Below are 16,831 nucleotides of genomic sequence, written 5' to 3'. Positions count from 1 at the left end.
AGGTGCTAGGGCTTTATTCACTGGAAAGGAGGAGGATGAGAGGAGACATGATAGAGGTATATAAAATATTGAGAGGAATAGAGTAGACAGCCAGTGCCTCCTTCCTAGGGCACCAGTACTCAAGACGAGAGGGCATGGCTTTAAGGTTATGGGTGGGAGGTTCAGGGGGAGGTTTTTCACCCAGAGAGTGGTTGGTGCATGGAATGCACTGCCCGGGGTGGTGGTGGAGGCAGATACATTGGACAGGTTCCAGAGTTTGTTGGGTAGGCACATGGAGGAATGTGAGAGAGGGATATGTGGGAGGAAAGGTTTAGATAGTGTGAGGGTGGTTTGATGGAAGACACAACATGGTGGGCCGAAGGGCCTGTTTTGTGCTGTATGGTTTTATGGTTCTATCATGTAAGCTTAATGCTGAACTAAAACTTGTTTTGGAAAAGGTTATTTTATAACCTAAGCATTTTGTAATCTGAGGCAGCCTCCCCCAAAGAATTAGTTATGAATGTAAGGACATTTATTTAGGTCTGTATGTTTCAACTTGATATATGCCTACATGCAAATTCTTTTAGTTATAATAAACTAGGATTTCTTGTATCTAATCCCACTTCATAGATAGCTTTGCAAATGAGTTGCATCAACAAGCTGACAATTCATCATTTTTCCTTTTGTATTTGGAGAGATTTAAACTTTGAACATTCTCTGACTATGGGGGCTAGGTTGCAGGTTTACTGTTTTTTTTTCCCTGCTGCTTCCCCTCAAAGTGTGTAGGATTGCCTTGTTTCTGATCAACTAGTAGGTTTGGAAGGTTTGGCAAATGCCATGTCACCATACTGCGGAAAGCAGTAGGATTTGTCTCCTCCTGTTCTTCCATCCCATCCTCTTCCACTGCACATCTGTTTGTCAATAAATACTGAGCTGTGTGGTATTGTGACATTTGTTACTGCTCCAATAATTTGGATTTTGTGATATTTTTAAACCCACCACACCTCCCCAATCAGCAAATGGAAAGCCGAGAGAGGTAGTGTCACTTACCTTTGTCTGAGCCCTGATGGAAAGATGTTGCTATCAGCGGGTCGAGGCATCACGTTATGGAACCTGGAGACCAAAGAAGTGTACAGGGTGAGTACTTGGGTCTGCTCTGAAGAGCTTATTGTGCAGATCATATTAAGTAGAGCTGTAGACACTGGTTTTGAAGTTCTGTTTGAAATGGAGTGCAATGGCTATGATCTGGTGTATTTAGGAAAAAGGCTTTATTAAGAAAATGTTAAAACTATACTATGTATTTAAAGTGGAATGAATGCACAGGACTAGACATTTCAGCCTGCCTTTGGGTGTTTGAGAATAATCTAAATATCAAAGTACTCTAGTTTCTATCTACAAAGCCATTTTTTTTGCTGCAAATATTAATCTCCTGTTTTCTTTAGATTTGTAGTAAAGCATTTCAGCTTCAAACAAACCGATTGGAAAGAGATTGTTGTATGCAATGAAAGCTTTATAAACTTCGATACATTTTACTTTTGACACCAAAACACAATTCCAGAAGGTCTTGCTGTGATGATTTATTATGGTTTCGCTATATTGCTGATGAATATGACGACACCACCTTGGCTGTCTGAGCAAGCTGACTAACTTCTAGATTTGTTTTGGTGTTATCTAATCGTCCAGGTTTAATTTGAACCAGAGATACTAGAGCCTTAAAATGATGATTCTTATCCCCCCCCATGTATGTCCATGTCCAAAATATGCCTGTCTTGCTATTGCCAAAGTAGAGAATTCTGTCCTCTTGTTAACTTTCTGCACAAGAGTAGCCCAAACTCGATAGACAACTTAACAAGGGAAGCTGGTCAATGTCTATTTGGAAAGTTGGTTGAGAATTATTCAGATAGCAGAACAGTTTGCTTTTGTGTTTTGTAGATTTGAGGAGGGGCCATTGAGTGGAGGAAGGGAGAGAATGTGTTCCTTAAAAGCACCATGGATTTGTGGTGGGGCATGAAGCCCATGGTGCAAACTTGGAACTGAGGCCTTGACCCAAATGTCCTCTGGCAGTGGAGTTTTACTTATTGCATCACCAGCCATTCAGTCCTAAACATTTAGTTTTCTACGTGTTCACTATTTGGGAGTGGGGGGAGAAAGCCTTGATTTAAGAATGTAAATGGCTAGTTGGAGCTTCGTAACCATTAATATCTTGTTGCGTCATGATGGTTTAGTGTCAAGTAGTGAGGTATCTGAACTTCTGACCAGGTTTGATGGACTAGCCCAACTGCCTATGTTGTATTGTTAGAGAAGGTAGGGAAGAAAGGATTTAGCAATGTAATTGGAAAGCGTGAGATGGTTGCTGCAATTAGGGTGGATAAGTTTCCATAATTTTATGAAGATTACTTATGGCCAATTTTTTAACAAAACTCAAGCAGTGTAGTTAAATTTCTTGTGTTCTCCCTACAGAAATTTACAGGTCACGCAACAGCAGTATCATCACTTATATTTGCAACGATACGACCATCTAATGATAGCCAGCCATCAGATGGAATAACTGGCCTCTACTTCCTCTCTGGAGCTGTGCACGATCGACTCCTTAATGTTTGGTGAGACATTTAAGTTCACTAGATGTGAATTTTCATATGTTAACTACAAATTGATGATGTGGTTCCTTTGGTGAACTTCTAGTCTTGGGATACAAATATTGAAGCACAGCTTGTGGATCCTACATTGAAACCTGGTTGACTATCATATGAGCAGAAAAGTAGTGAAAGATCAAACCAGTAAATGTTCAACTTATCTAAAGATGGTGAAACTGTTTATGTACTAATGTCCAGTTGCCAATGGTGGATAGACAGAGCAGGAAAAGAACAAAGGTCCAAATTCAAGAAATGCCTCCCATGGGTTTCTATGTTAAGCAAATCCCAGAAGAGTATGATGACCCAATGCGTACTACTAACTGCACATGATACTCCAAGTGGGACCTAACCAGTGTTTTGTAAAGTTGCAACAAAACCTCCCAATTTTTCTATTTTATTCCCTGATCTATGAAGGCAAGCATGCTTTCAGGGAACTATGAATTTGAACTTCAAGGCCCCTCTGTTCATACACATTCATTAGTGCCCTAGCATTTACTATACATGTCCTATCTCTATTTGACTTCCCAAAATGCATCACCTCCCACTTGTTGGGAATAAATTCCATCTGCAACCTTTCCATATATCCTGCTGTAGCCTTGGACAACCTTCTTTGCTACCCACAACGCCAACTTCCGTGTCATCCACAAACTTGCTAATTATTCCTCCTATATTCACATCCAAATTAATTACAAGGGTCCCAGTACCAATGCCTGTGGGTATGCCACTAGTCAGACTTTCAATCAGAAAAGCCACTGTTCTCTGCATTCCATCAATAAGCCAGTTTTGGATCCAATTGGCCAGCTTGCCTTGGGTCCCATGTGCCTTAACCTACCATGCAGGACCTTGTCAAGTGCCTTAAAGTCCATATAGATAATGTCTACTGCCCTGCCTCCTCAAAAAAGACTCAAATTAGTGAAAGTCAATCAAATCTGTTCAGAAGTTGTGACAAGTTGTAAAATAGAATTCAATGAACGTGTTACACTGTGAGATAGTGTCAGAAGAAAAGATTGCAATGGTGGCTGGATGTTTAGAAGATCTTACATTTTATTTAAATCTCGCATGGATAGAAGCTGTCTGCTATCACACTAGATCTAGCCTAAACTGTGGAATCCAATGTCACATTATGTATGTCAAGCCATTTACTTGGCCAATATGTGTGGTCTTAAGTGTCACAAAGATCTTAAACAGATTTATTTTGCATCCTTCCCCTCAAATCTGTTAACTTCTACTTCCATTTCCTTTGTTTTAAATCAACAGTTCCTTAATTTCTTCTAACTGGCACACCATCTCTAGTTGTTCTGTAATAAATGTCTAGTTTAATGTGATACTTTGTGAAGACTTTGGTCTGATATTTGTGTCACTAGGAAAGCTAATTCTAAGCCAACTTCAGGCTTCATCTTGTGATGATGACATTTTGAAGCTCTGCTCGATAGGTATTTGCTAAATTGCTGATATTTCTCAACAGGCAAGTGCGATCAGATGGGAAGGATAAGAATGCGGTGCTGTCCTTCATACTGACAGATGAGCCTGTGTATGTGGACCTGACCACTTCAGGTGACAGAGAAGATGTACGTGGAGAACCTCAGATGAGCATTGGTTTTAATTTGTAATGTTAGTGGAAAATCACAATCTCAAATTGGCTTTCAAAGCAGCAAGAATATTCCTTAGATTTTACATAGTTATGGCTTCAGCTGCAAAACTTTAGAAATAAACAATATTTTAAAGGACAGCTTGTTCTGTTACATAACTCACTTCATTACAAGAACATTTCTTTCCCTCATCTGAAGGAGTTAATGGCTAGTAGAGAGAGCATATGTTCAATAACTCTTATTACCAGCCTGAAAGTTGTTGCTTCCAGATTTTTGGCAATTTGATTGTAATTGGCATCAATGGCTGGTTGAATTTTTCCACAAAAGCAATTGTTTTTTCTTTTTGTTCCCACATCCATACTGGAGTCACCAAAGCCATACCAGTGCCTGCAGTGTATTGCAGGAGTTTGGTAGAGTACTTCCCATTTGCTGGAGTGAGTGCAACTCCAGCAACAGTGAATCACCGTTCAGAGAAGACCAGTCCCTTTGAATACCCCATTCACTTCCTCCACTGCCAGTACACTGCTTGCATAAAACAAACATGGTGGAGGGGCATTTGTGCAGGGGAAATGTGTTGAGACCCTGTTGACAATCCTTCTCTCCAACTGTGGATATATCATATTACTTGCAAGACAAATTCCAGTTAGGAGATGGGCCCATGCTGCTTGAGAATGTTATTGCCTGAAAATTTTCCTTACAAGCTAAACTTCCCTGACTTGGAAATGTATAGCTGATCCTTGTTACTAGGATAAAATTCTTTTGTTACCATTGCTATAGTGCTATGGGAATACCTTTGCCACGTTCTAAGGTGTTTCAAGGAGGCAGTTCAGATGACCTCCAGGATAATTCAGAATGGGCAGTAAATACTGTATTTAAAGAATTGGATCTTTGTGGTTAGAATTCACTATCTTAACCATCTCAATTATTGATTCAGCTCTACTAATCCTCAGAATTCCCTTTCATAATTCTGTCAACAAATTTGTGCTGATTTTGATTTGGTGCTGGGTAGAAATGTCTACTTCTCTAAAGTATAATGGGGTGAGAGGACAAGTTTTTCTAACAAAAGCTACTGAAGAAATATTTGAAGATGAAAAGGGAAAAATTGTGGCTGTACCCATCTATGTAATGTTTTCCAGGTGATTGTGAGATTGGGAATATGTTGTTTCCACCAATAAAATTTTGGAGATTTAAAACTAGATCAGAGATGCTCTACAAGCTTTAAGGTCATGTGAATGTGAAGGAATTCCTTTACAGCAGTAATCCTAAAACAAACAGTTTTCCTACCCTTGGTTATACATTGTACTTGATTTGCACAAACCAGAAAGTAATTGTAACTTGTTCTTCAGCCAGTGAAGTTGGTGGTTGTCTGCCGGGATGGACAGATGCACTTGTTTGAACACATCTTAAATGGGTAAGAATTGGATTTGCTCTTGTACAACTTCCTGTTCCCTTGATCAAAATACCTTAAGGCTGTAAATGTGGTCCCAAATAATAAAATTGAGTTTTACTGTACTCACCATAAATGTCCCTGTTTCAGATTGATTGATTGACAGAAAGGAAAGGGCCATTTCTCTTACCATCATTGTTGATGTTTCTTCAGCGGAGAGTCAGGCTCCTTTGATATGGGCATTCTTCGAGACAATTTGGGCATTCTTGGGGTGGGGCAGGTGAAACTCTTAGCAAAGGATCATCCTGCACAATGCAGTCACAAAAGAGAGCTGCCTGCTATGTAATAGTTCCGATGAAATTCATCTTTAATGTTTATCTAATGATTATGTTTATTTTGCAGCTACTGCAAAAAGCCCCTTTTGCCGACCTGCACTTTGCAGATAGCAACGTCGGGGAAAGGAAACGATGTAAAGCCTATTCCTATCCTGGCAGCCACCTTCTGTTCGGACAGTCAGTCAGTGTTGATAGCATATAACAATCTGCTCCATCCCATCATAGAAAGAGTGGTAAGTAATGCCATCAGGCAAATTTTTGTTAATCATTTTGTCAGCCTCTCTGTTGTTTTGAGGGAAACTAAATTAGGATGTGTGCAAGTATCTAGTTACCTGTGTTCTCTTTATTCCTGTCTTACTGAGTCTTAATTGACTCATTGCTCCCAGATTTTGCTGGATTCTTGGCCTGTTAAGTAATCATAATGAGTTTTATTATTACTGACTTGTATGATGTGAAATGTTGTTCTGCGGCAGCAGTGCAATGCAAAACATGAAATTACTATAAATTACAAAAATAGTGCAAAATAAAAAGAATAGTGAGGTAATGTTCATGGATCATTTAGAAATCTGATGGCAGCAGGGAAGAAGCTGTTTCTGAATCGTTGAGTGTGGGTCTTCAGGCTCCTGTACCTCTTCAAGGGTGTGTCCTGAGTGGTGAGGGTCCTTTATCATGGATGCTACCTTTTTGAGGCACTGCCTCTTGAAGATGTCCTCAATGGTGGGGAGGGTTGTGCCCGTGATGGAGCTGACTGAGCTTACAACTCTCTGCAACCTCTTGCGATCCTGTGCATTGGAGCCTCTGTACCAGGTGGTGGTGCATCCAGTCAAAATGCTGTCCACTGTACATCGACAGAAATTTGTAAGAGTCTATGACATACCAAATCTCAAATTCCTAACGAAGTAGTGCAGCTAGCTGCCTTGGTGATTGCATCAATGTTTTGGGCTCAGGATAGAACTTCGGATGTTGACGCCCAGGAAGTTGAAGCTGCTCACCCTTTCCACCGCTGACCCTTCAATGAGGACTAGTGCATGATCTCCCGACTTCCCCTTCCTAAAGTCCACAATCAATTCCTTGGTCTTGCTGATGAGTGCGTGTTTGTTGTGACACCACTCAACCAGACGCTCTATCTCACTCCTATACACCTCATCATCGCCATCTGAGATTCTACCAAGTAAATTGAAATCATATGCAATGCCTAAATAATAGGTGTATTGCTGGGTATTGAGCCTATGTGAATAAAGATCATTCATTTTGGGTAGCTTATGTACATAAAAATGTAATTGTATTTACCAACCTCTGGTATGATATTAGAGCACCTTTACTGTTCTACATTCTAGGCATTACATTTTTCTGAGTCATAGTCACGGCATGGAAACAGGCCTCTTGGCCCAACTGGTCCATGCTGACCAAGATGCCCCATCCATTGCTAGTCCCATTTGACAGCGTTCTGGTCAAAAACCTTCTAAATCTTTCCAATCCATGTAACTGTCCAACTCTTAAAAGTTGTTGTACTTGCCTTAACCACTTCCTCTGGCAGCTCATTCCATATTAGTACCACCCTCTGTGTATAATAAAATAAAAAGTTGCTCCTCAAGTTCCTCTTAAATCTTTCCCCTCTCACCTAAAACCTGTGCCCTGTAGTTCTTGATTTCCCCAACCCTGGGGAAAAAGACTGAGTGCATTCACCCTACCCTATGCTCCTCTTGATTTTTATCTACTCCTATAATACAATACTCCTAACTAAAGTGCTGAACTTGCTATTACCAGTTCGTTTGTACTGGTAATCCCTCGCCTGACAGCTATGGTTCAATATTTTAAATATTGCTTTGTTCTTTTGTTCCTCATCAAGTCTTTTTCCAAAGTTGCAGATATTATTGTTTGGCATTTCTCATTTCAGACATTGAATACCAAGGAATCCCACATTTGTCTGGTGAGAGATATACAGATGACCATGTCACTTTCAGTGGAGGATGCTGTAAGAAAAGTAAGTTAAAAGACACATTTAGTGTTGCTTCAATTGTACACTGGAATTTTGTAAGATTTCATGAATTGCTTGAGCAATTGCAAATGAGAATGAAATGTTTAATTTTGAGGATTGTTGTGTGCACAGTGCAAAAATTCGCTGTTTTAAAGTTCCCCTCCATCAAAAGTCTTTCCACTGTCCTGTAGTGGAAAAGATGTTTTCCTCCCTATGTTTTTGGAGATGTGATTTCTGCTCAGTAATGTGTTGTGCTCATACTTTGCCCTTTCCTTCAAAAATGTGGAAAATTCTTAATCTTCTCCCTCGGTTCATCTCATCTTTTAAAGCATACGCTTGGTATCCTATTAATTGCCTGGATCTTCTGATTTAAGCTAGTAATTCTGCACAGCTTTTGTCCCTGTAACTTGGCAGAGGTTTGTGACACCCAGGCAATGGGAGGAATGTCAAGCTTCTGCTATGTTATAAAAGTAAAGGCCAAGGAGAGCTGCCCGTTGATCCGTTTCGGTACAGGTCTAGGAGGCCCATTGATTTCAATTGGAGGAAATCTCTACAGAGAGAAAAGCAAGCTTTAGTTGCGCTGACTTCACTGTATTTCCTTTTATTTGTGTATTTTCATGTTCTTAATTTTTACCATTCTGAATGGATTGTCAATGCTTGGGTGCAAATGTGAAACAAATGTTCAGTCTTTTTGACTCTGCTGAGAATCCTAGAGTCGGGGTTTAATTGGCTCCAAATATTTTGAAGGGGTGGGTTGGTGCTAATTTGATACTATAGGAAGGTGCTCAGATCTGCTTGGGATCTTGGGGGGTTGGTTCCTCAGCAGTAGGATGTGTTCAGAGACCTGTTCCAGGTAAGAGTTGTCTTTGAAGGAGGTGCTGGTGAGGCTAGTCTTACCACTCAGTGAGAGATTTGGGTCAATGATTTATTCACTGATCTCTCAACCTTGGTTGTGGCTCTCTCCTTTGGATTTTGGCTAATTCACTTTCATCCTTGAATTGGGACATGAAGTATTCCTCCAAACAGCATTTGACTGGGGCATCAATGGTGCAAGCTACTGGATATTAAACAGTCTATTGATTAAATAAAAGATTGACCAACTAATATTTTATATTGAAGCTGTGTTTTAATATTCTATATTTTGGGAACTAGAGTGATGTCTTTATGGGAAAGATGAATGTCTGACCATTTACCTGTAAAGAAAAGTTTGAGTAATACAGTGTATTATATTTGCGTATGTAAAATCTATCTTGTCAGTTTTGTGGTTAACTATTCACTCTTTCATTCTGCAGGTAAAAACTCCAATTGTAACACCTAAAGCTAAAGTGTTGGCACCTGGTATTCCAGGCCATGATGCAAGCATAAAGTCCTCTTTGATGGAATCGAGAAAGACTGAAGCTAAAAGGAAAAGCACAGAAAATGAGGTAATGAATTGATACTTCATTCTTGCATATGGGAATTGAAACTGTTCTAATTCTCCTTCATCGTCACTTTACTTTAGAATTTTAATCTTGGTGGCATCAGCCAGTCAAAATGGATTTATTAATTCATTTTTGGGTTCTAAGTGTCTATAGCATTCATTGCGCTTCCCCATCTGCCCTTGAAGGTGGTAAGCTGTCTTCATTAACCCCTGCAGTCCTGCTGATGAAAGTGCTTTGGGTACTGTTGGGTAGGACAGGGCTTCTAGGATTTGGACCTTGGCGATACATTTCCAAGCGGGGATTTGGAGGGGAATCAGCAGGTGGCAGTACTCCCATGCACCTGCTGCGTTTGCTGTTCTTGGCAGTAGAGGTCACTTGGATAATTAAAGCCACACCATAATGCATTTGAAAATGAGGTTTAATCCAATCTTTTTAAAAAGCTATGGATCCTCTTCAACTTGTCTATGAAGTCAGTACACAATATTTGGAGGACAGCTTGTTATCTGATGTGAGATTGACAGTATCTGACTGTATGAGTTTGGGGTATGTCAGCTTTGAAGGAAGATTTAGCCCTGGAGTTCCGGTGAAGATTTGACTAGGATGGCTTGTTATAAATTTAAAAATCACTTCCATTTAACTTTGAGTTGCAATGTGTATTCTGTATCTGGGGTAAGGAGCCTCCAAGCAGTGGCAAGCTGGGAAGGAACACAAAGGAAGTGAGGCTGTGAGATGGGGTGGGAGTCCTGAAAGCAGTGCTTGCAATGCAATGTAGTCTGCTGAAAGCTGAACCAGAGCAATAGCCCTTGTCTGCTGAATGGGGCCTGATTGTGTCCTTCTGGTTAAGTGTCAGAAAATTGGATTTGGTTTGTTCATGGCCAAGATAGGTTTAAATTTAATTCTGGAGCAGACCTCTAATTTTGAACTTGGGCAGGAAATATAACTTAATGTAATTCAAGTTTTGAATTTGCGTGTAACTCTAAAATTGCCAATCTTCAGTTAGATCATCACAGCATGGGAGCAGGCCCTTTGGCCCATGATGTTGTGCTGAAGTAATTAAATGCCTAACTAAGCTAATCCCTTCTGTCTGCAGTGTCCATGTCTCTCCATTCTCTGCACATTCATGTGCCTAAGAGCCCCTTAAATTCCTCTTATCGTAACTACACCACCACCCCAGCAGCTCATTCCAGGCACCCATCACTCTCTGCATAAAATAAAAAAGCCCCAAACATCTCCTTTTGAACTTGCCGCCTCTCATCTTAAATGCATGCCCCTGTTATGGTCTAACTCAGAACATTTGCTGATCCAAATTCTTCACTAGTAAATTGGTTTATTGTCATGTGTACCGAGGTACAGTGGAAAAACTGTTCTGCATGCCATCCATACAGATCACTTCACTGCATTGAGGTAGTACGAGGGAAAACAATAACAGAATGAAGTGTCACAGTTACAGAGAAATGGGAGAGGGGAGAAGAGAGAATGTCCCAGGTGGGTGGGGTCTTTGATTATGCTGGCTGCTTCAAGGAGGCAGCAAAATGTAATCCACTGAGTGGAGGCTGGTTTCTGTGATGTGCTGAGCTGTGTCCACAACTGTCTGCAGTTTTTTGCAGTCTCGGGCAGACAGTATCTGGAGCAGATAAAGATTTAGTGACCTAAACACTGCAGTATTTACAAGTTTCCAGTGTCATCCATGAACAAGCTGGGACGTACAGAAAGAAACTTGAAAATGACCGCTCAACTGTTGCTTGTACTCTTTTCCAGCGTAGTATTGAGGAGCGACTGTCTGTCATGGATATCCAGGCAAAGAAGGATAAAGGACACTTTCCACAGTCCGACAGCTATGCTGTGTTGCTTGTACAGGGACTAGAAAGCAACGACGTATCAATTCTAAATGTAAGATTTCAGTTGTCTGTCATCAATTTCTTTGGATATTTAGTTTTGTACTTCCATGTAATCAGTCACAACTAGTCTAACCTACTAACTTCCGCCCTGCTCTCAAATTTACTTGAACCATTTCTAACATTTTTCTGGATCTCTATCTCCACCACAGGAGACAAACTATCTACTGACCTTTACTATAAACCCACTGATTCCCTCAGCTTGTCCCACCCTGCTGCTTGTAAGGATGCTCAGCTTCTCCGTCTCCACACCTGCTCAGGATGATGACTTCCATTCCAGGACATCTGAAATGTCCTCTTTTTCAGAAAATGTGGCTTCCCTTCTATGGTTTGACCCATCTCTCTCATTTCCTCAGTTTCTCAGACTTCTGCTCTCATACCACCACCCCCCCCCCCCCCCCCGCCCCCCCACCTTCCAAACAACAGAGTTCCCCTAGTCCTCGCCTTTCACCCTCCCAGCCTCTGCATCCAGCATCATTTCCACCAGCTGCAATGAGATCCCACTCCTAACCACATCTTTCCCCTCCCCAATCCTTTCTGCCTTCAGGGATGACTTCCTCTGATTCCCTGGTCCACTCGTGCCTCCCCACCCACCCCTCTCTGACCCCTGGCACTTTCCCCTGCAACAGCAGGAGGTGCACCACTTCTTACACCTCCCTCGCCACCATCCAGGGATCTGAGCAGCCCATGCCGGGTGAACCGAAGATTCACATGCACCTCCTCCAACTTTGTCTACTGCTTCCAATGTGGCTTCCTCTACACTGGTGAGACCAAGTGCACACTAGGTGACTGATGTGCAGAGCACCCACGTTGTCCCCAGTTGCACTCCATTTCAACTCCCTTTCCCATTCCCACACTGGCCTGTCTCCCCTCCATTACCATGAGACCCAACATAAATTAGAAGAACAACACCTCGTATTCCGCCTGGGAAGTCTACAACACAATGGTATGAATGTTGAATTTTCCAATCTGGTAAATGTCACTTCCACCCCTCACTGCTGTATTTCTGATTAACACCCTCCGGCAGCTGTCTCCACCTTCACACACCTGCCTGTGTCTTCTAACTCCACCCCTTTCCCACCCCTATCTGGCTCAATGTGCCTGTCATCCAACACCCACTCTCTCCACCCCCTGCCCCGCCCCCCCCCCCCCCCCCCCCCCCCCCCCCCCCCCCCCCGGTCTGCCTATCACTTGCTGGCTCACGTGTTGCCCTCTCCCTCTATACTGGCTATCTCCCCTCTCCACTCTCGGTCCTGATGCAGGGTCACGACCTGAAATATTGACTATTTTGACCCCCCCTCACAGATACTGCCTGATTCTTAGTTCTTCCAGCAGTTAGGTTTTAATAGACAATATAGTATCTAATTTCTTAAAAATCGTGCCTCCGTAACCTTCTCTCAGCCCCTCTTTCAAGCTCCTCCACGTGGCCTTTTCCTTTCATGTTTAATGCATCTTTGTTTGGCATTTGCTTCAGGTGGTCCATGTAGCATTATTCTTAAAGACTTTGGGGTTAATCTCTTCTTTAAAAGTCACCAATGTCTCACCAATCCAGCTGTCTGCTCGGGTGTTTAAAACTTCCAGAAAACTCCTTTGAGGCTTCTCTTGAGGTCCTTGCTGCTGTTGTAGCAACATGACAGTGCCTTAATGAGTTCCATGTATTTCTTTCATGTTGGAGTGGTAGTTCACCAGGCATTTAACTTTGAAGACCGAAAAGGAGCACTGAGATGATCTTAAATATGTGATCACCCTTATCAGTTGTTTTCCAAGTTAATGCAATATTGCTTATTTTAATTCTGCTCTTTCAGTTTTAGATCATCTGTAAAATTGATATACCAATAAATGTTAGTGGTTCGATGTCGCTGGCAGTCTTATTCCATCGGTGTCCAAATTTCAAAAACAGTAAAATTGTTGTGCCACCAGATGGCACCAATACCATTTTGAATAACATGAGTCAAGTTCGTAAGGAAGAAATTGGGATTTGGGAAACAAAAATCAGCCAAGTCATTCTTAAATGTGTATGAATGCACAGAATATTAATGTTACTGGAATGTTTTAAATTGGGAAAATTACAGCACAGATGAAAGGTATGTGCAGCTGGGAAGGATTGCCCAGAATCTGCAGTTGAAAGTTTTTGGGTGGGTGGTTTGAAATGTTACAGCATTATTAAAAGGCCACATTATTAGTCCAATGAGCAAAAATTTAAATATTACACTGATCTTAACAGGATCCCTTTTCTGAATGAGCTGATCCCTTTTATTGGGAGGGAATTAGTATTCCTAGTGCCACCTCTGTCTCTGAAACTGCAGGAAAATGCTTAGTAGGTCAGGCAGTTTCCATGGAGAAACAGCTGAAGTTTCAGGCTGCAAACGTTGATCACAGCTGGAGATAAGTATTTTAATGGAAAACGTAGGTGGGAGGCTGGAGAAGAATAGAGAGCACATGACTCATCACTCAACTTCCTCATTTGCCACCTTCACCTCTGTCCTTCACCCACATGACCAGGGTCCTGGGTGAAACCCTGATTTGCCTGTCTCTTTTCCACACAGTAGCCATGTGCTTCTGAGGAATCGGAAGTGTCAGGAAGGAATGTGGTTGGAAGTAGTAGGGTACAATGCAAAAAAAAATTGTTAATTTGTGGATCTGTGACCCTATCCAACTATATCTGGACTTGAGAACTTAAGCATCCAATGGAAAATTAAGCTCCTCTGCAGAGTGGGCTGTTTTCCATGGCATTAGTCCAAATTAATTCAAGACCTTGCCAGCCTGTTTTGGCATTTCAGTATTTTTAAGTGGTGGAGGCTGGAGCATTTGTAGTCACCTGGTGTCTTCAACTGGCTCCATTTCAAAGTCACTTCTTGCATTTGTATTGTCTTGAGAAATTTTAGAGGATCGCATAATGTCTTGGTGGCAAAACACAGGCAACTTTAATTTTATTTTCATTGTCTTTGTCCAGAAAGTACTCCAGACTAATAAGGATTCCTTGATAAAGCCCACCATCGCCAGGTTACCTGTTACTGCAGTAGTTCCGCTGCTTCAGGAGGTAAGATTAGGAAAAATGCAGCAATGATTTGGATTCAAATACATTATTGTGGTAATGGCATTTTAAGGAACTTGGCAGAAGCATAATTAGAACACTGAGCCAATCAAGGAGAGACAAGACAAGTGAAAGTCCCTCTAGATTTTTGCTGGTGCAGTTTTAAGGCCATGGTGTTGGACTTTCCATTGATAATGATGCTTTAAAGTTTTGAAGTGTTGGATGGCTTTGCTTCAAATGCATGGTAACAGGTCATAACTTTTTTTGGGGGGAGCGGTTGAGGAAGTCTCAACTGAGAGAATTCATCATTCTTTGATTAAGACCACACCTGATTTGCATGGGGAGTTGTGTATGATTCAGTTGTGAAGTTCCTGGCTCAGGTTGGTGTTTCCACTTTGTTTCAATGCAAAATATGAACATTTGATGGATCATTCTGTTTGACCATGTCGGCAATAAATATTAATGCTGCATGGTTGTTACTATGGTAGTTGATTTTATTGAATTGCACTGGGAAATGGACACCAACAAATAACAGGATGTAGTAGCTGTGACTTTATTGCATGTGAAATACAACGCTTGCATATAAATGGAGATTTTGTTGGACCTTTGCAATTCCATCACTTCACAAATGAAATTCTGATTAGATTCATTATTTTACTGCACAGGAGCTGGGAAGGAAAAATACCCATTTAACCAGTCTGTGTTCAGGAGGAAGTGGATTTGTACAATATCCCTTTCTATCCAGATTGAAATCGTACTGAACCCAATGCAAGTTAGCCAAGTGTAGGAGATCGTGGCACTAGCTGCCGCTCTGAGCAGCGGCTAATTTTTCTTTGTTCTTTCTCTTCATTTTGAAAGGTGGGGATGTTATAGTGCTGCTGCCCAGGGCAGCACAGTTAGTAGACCCACTCGCTGGTAGTGTCAGGGACCAGTGCTAAATCATAACCTTGTGTGCTATTTATGTAGAGTTTGCATGCTCTCCCCATGATTGTGTGGGTTCCCCCCCCCTTCGCGGTGTTCTGGTTTCCTCCCACATCCCAAAGACGTGCAGGTTGGTGGTTAATTGGCCAGTGTAAATTTCCCCTAGTGTGTAGGTGGCTGGAAGAATCGGTGGGGGGGGGGGGGGGTGGTTATTGATGAGAATGTGGGATTAATGTAAGATTATTGTAAATGGGGTAGTAGAAATTCAGTGCAGGTGTGATGGGCCAAAGGGCCTTGTTCTCTGCTATAGCTCGCCAATTCTGACCTCCAGTGATCTGGGTTTGGGTTCTGTATAGTAGAGTTTGCATGTAACAGTGTGGCTACTGTAGTTTCCTCCCATGTCCTAAAGGTGTTCAGATTGGCCACTGTAAATTAACCATAGTATGTAGGTGAGTGTTACAATCTGGGATGGAATGCAGAGTTCATTTAGTGAGGGGAATGGGAATACTGAGTCTGCATGGTCTCCAGTGACTGAAATAGCCTCCTACGTCATAAGGAAACAACACTGAGTTTCCTTTTTGTCCAAGCCCTATTAGTCTGCACAATTCGAAGCAAGTGGACATCACTACAATTTGACTCATACAATGCTGCTTGGGGCACATAACCCTTCTATGGAGATGTAATTGATTATGTGCTATCAGCTTTATAACATTTTCTTTTCTTCCCCTCCAGATCACAAGGCGATTGCAAGGCCGCCCTTGCGGGTGAGGTTTTAATTTTGCACTGATTTTTTTTAATCCATCCGGCTGCTTCTGTTTTCCCTGTGTACTACTGTACATGTTTGCTAATCATGATTGAAACCTGGCCTATTGGGTTTCATGTTCAAACCACAATCCACACAGTCCCTGAGCACTGGCATTTGGCTGGCAAAGAGCATGCAGCTCAGTTCTGAAGTTCTTGTACCTTTTGGTTCCTTATACTTTGAGGAATGGCAGTGTTCTTGGCGCCATTGTCTTTGTAGCATGGCATCAGAGCGCTGTCTGCCATCAATGATGTTGGATGCAAGCTGATTAATAGGGACTCTGGTTTTAAGTAGTCTCCGCTCTTAATATTCAGCCTACGGTGATTGCCTGTCCTTATCAAGTCACCACCACATACAGAGCTGTAGAGATTATGAAGATCCTGCTTTCCGAGGAGTTAATTAATTTTGTCAGGGCTATAAATTGTAACAGTCATGACAGAATTTGATCTCTGATCAACTGGCTACCAGCCTGGTGCCAATATCTGCAGACATGGGCTATGGTCTAATCTGATGCCTTGAGGGAGGATTTGCTTTAATTTTAAGACTGGATTGTAGTGCCGTGGTTAGGATTGAATTTCTGCTCCTATTGTGTGGTCAAGCTGCAGATTCTCTGGTCTCTCCTGTATTTCATGACAAATTGGGGGACTGGTGCATCTCATTTCAGTGCAAATGGATTTTGGTCATTAGTTGTAATTGTGGATTTTGTTCAAGCTTAATGACTTTTCCCTTTTACTCTTAGTGCTATTCTAATGGTCCAGTGGCTAAAGGCAGTCTTCATCCAACATGCCTCCTTTCTATCTTCGGTAAGTCCGTCCCTTAGTCTTTCCTCACTGCGATAAGTTTTTAGAGTGTCATGA

General features: G+C 41.7%; 1 protein-coding gene and 1 non-coding gene across 2 annotated transcripts in view; both read left to right on the top strand.

Annotated features, from left to right (window-relative positions):
- wdr43 (WD repeat domain 43) overlaps positions 1-16,831 on the top strand; it is a 43,259-nt gene that overhangs the window by 17,503 nt on the left and 8,925 nt on the right. Inside the window, exons 4-14 of the mRNA XM_052024608.1 lie at positions 996-1,116; positions 2,440-2,579; positions 4,078-4,180; positions 5,548-5,612; positions 5,991-6,156; positions 7,821-7,907; positions 9,194-9,325; positions 11,081-11,212; positions 14,171-14,257; positions 15,905-15,936; positions 16,714-16,777. Coding sequence (XP_051880568.1) covers positions 996-1,116; positions 2,440-2,579; positions 4,078-4,180; positions 5,548-5,612; positions 5,991-6,156; positions 7,821-7,907; positions 9,194-9,325; positions 11,081-11,212; positions 14,171-14,257; positions 15,905-15,936; positions 16,714-16,777 — 1,129 coding nt within the window. The remainder of the gene's footprint in view (positions 1-995; positions 1,117-2,439; positions 2,580-4,077; positions 4,181-5,547; positions 5,613-5,990; positions 6,157-7,820; positions 7,908-9,193; positions 9,326-11,080; positions 11,213-14,170; positions 14,258-15,904; positions 15,937-16,713; positions 16,778-16,831) is intronic.
- Positions 1,544-1,617, top strand: LOC127575579 (small nucleolar RNA SNORD53/SNORD92). Its single transcript, XR_007957103.1, has one exon. It is a non-coding gene; the product is annotated as a small nucleolar RNA SNORD53/SNORD92 (small nucleolar RNA).

The sequence above is a fragment of the Pristis pectinata genome, chromosome 10 (assembly GCF_009764475.1).
Source record: "Pristis pectinata isolate sPriPec2 chromosome 10, sPriPec2.1.pri, whole genome shotgun sequence".
Taxonomy (NCBI): domain Eukaryota; kingdom Metazoa; phylum Chordata; class Chondrichthyes; order Rhinopristiformes; family Pristidae; genus Pristis; species Pristis pectinata.
Note: the sequence above shows the minus strand (reverse complement) of the source record. Positions and strands in the feature narration are given on the sequence as shown.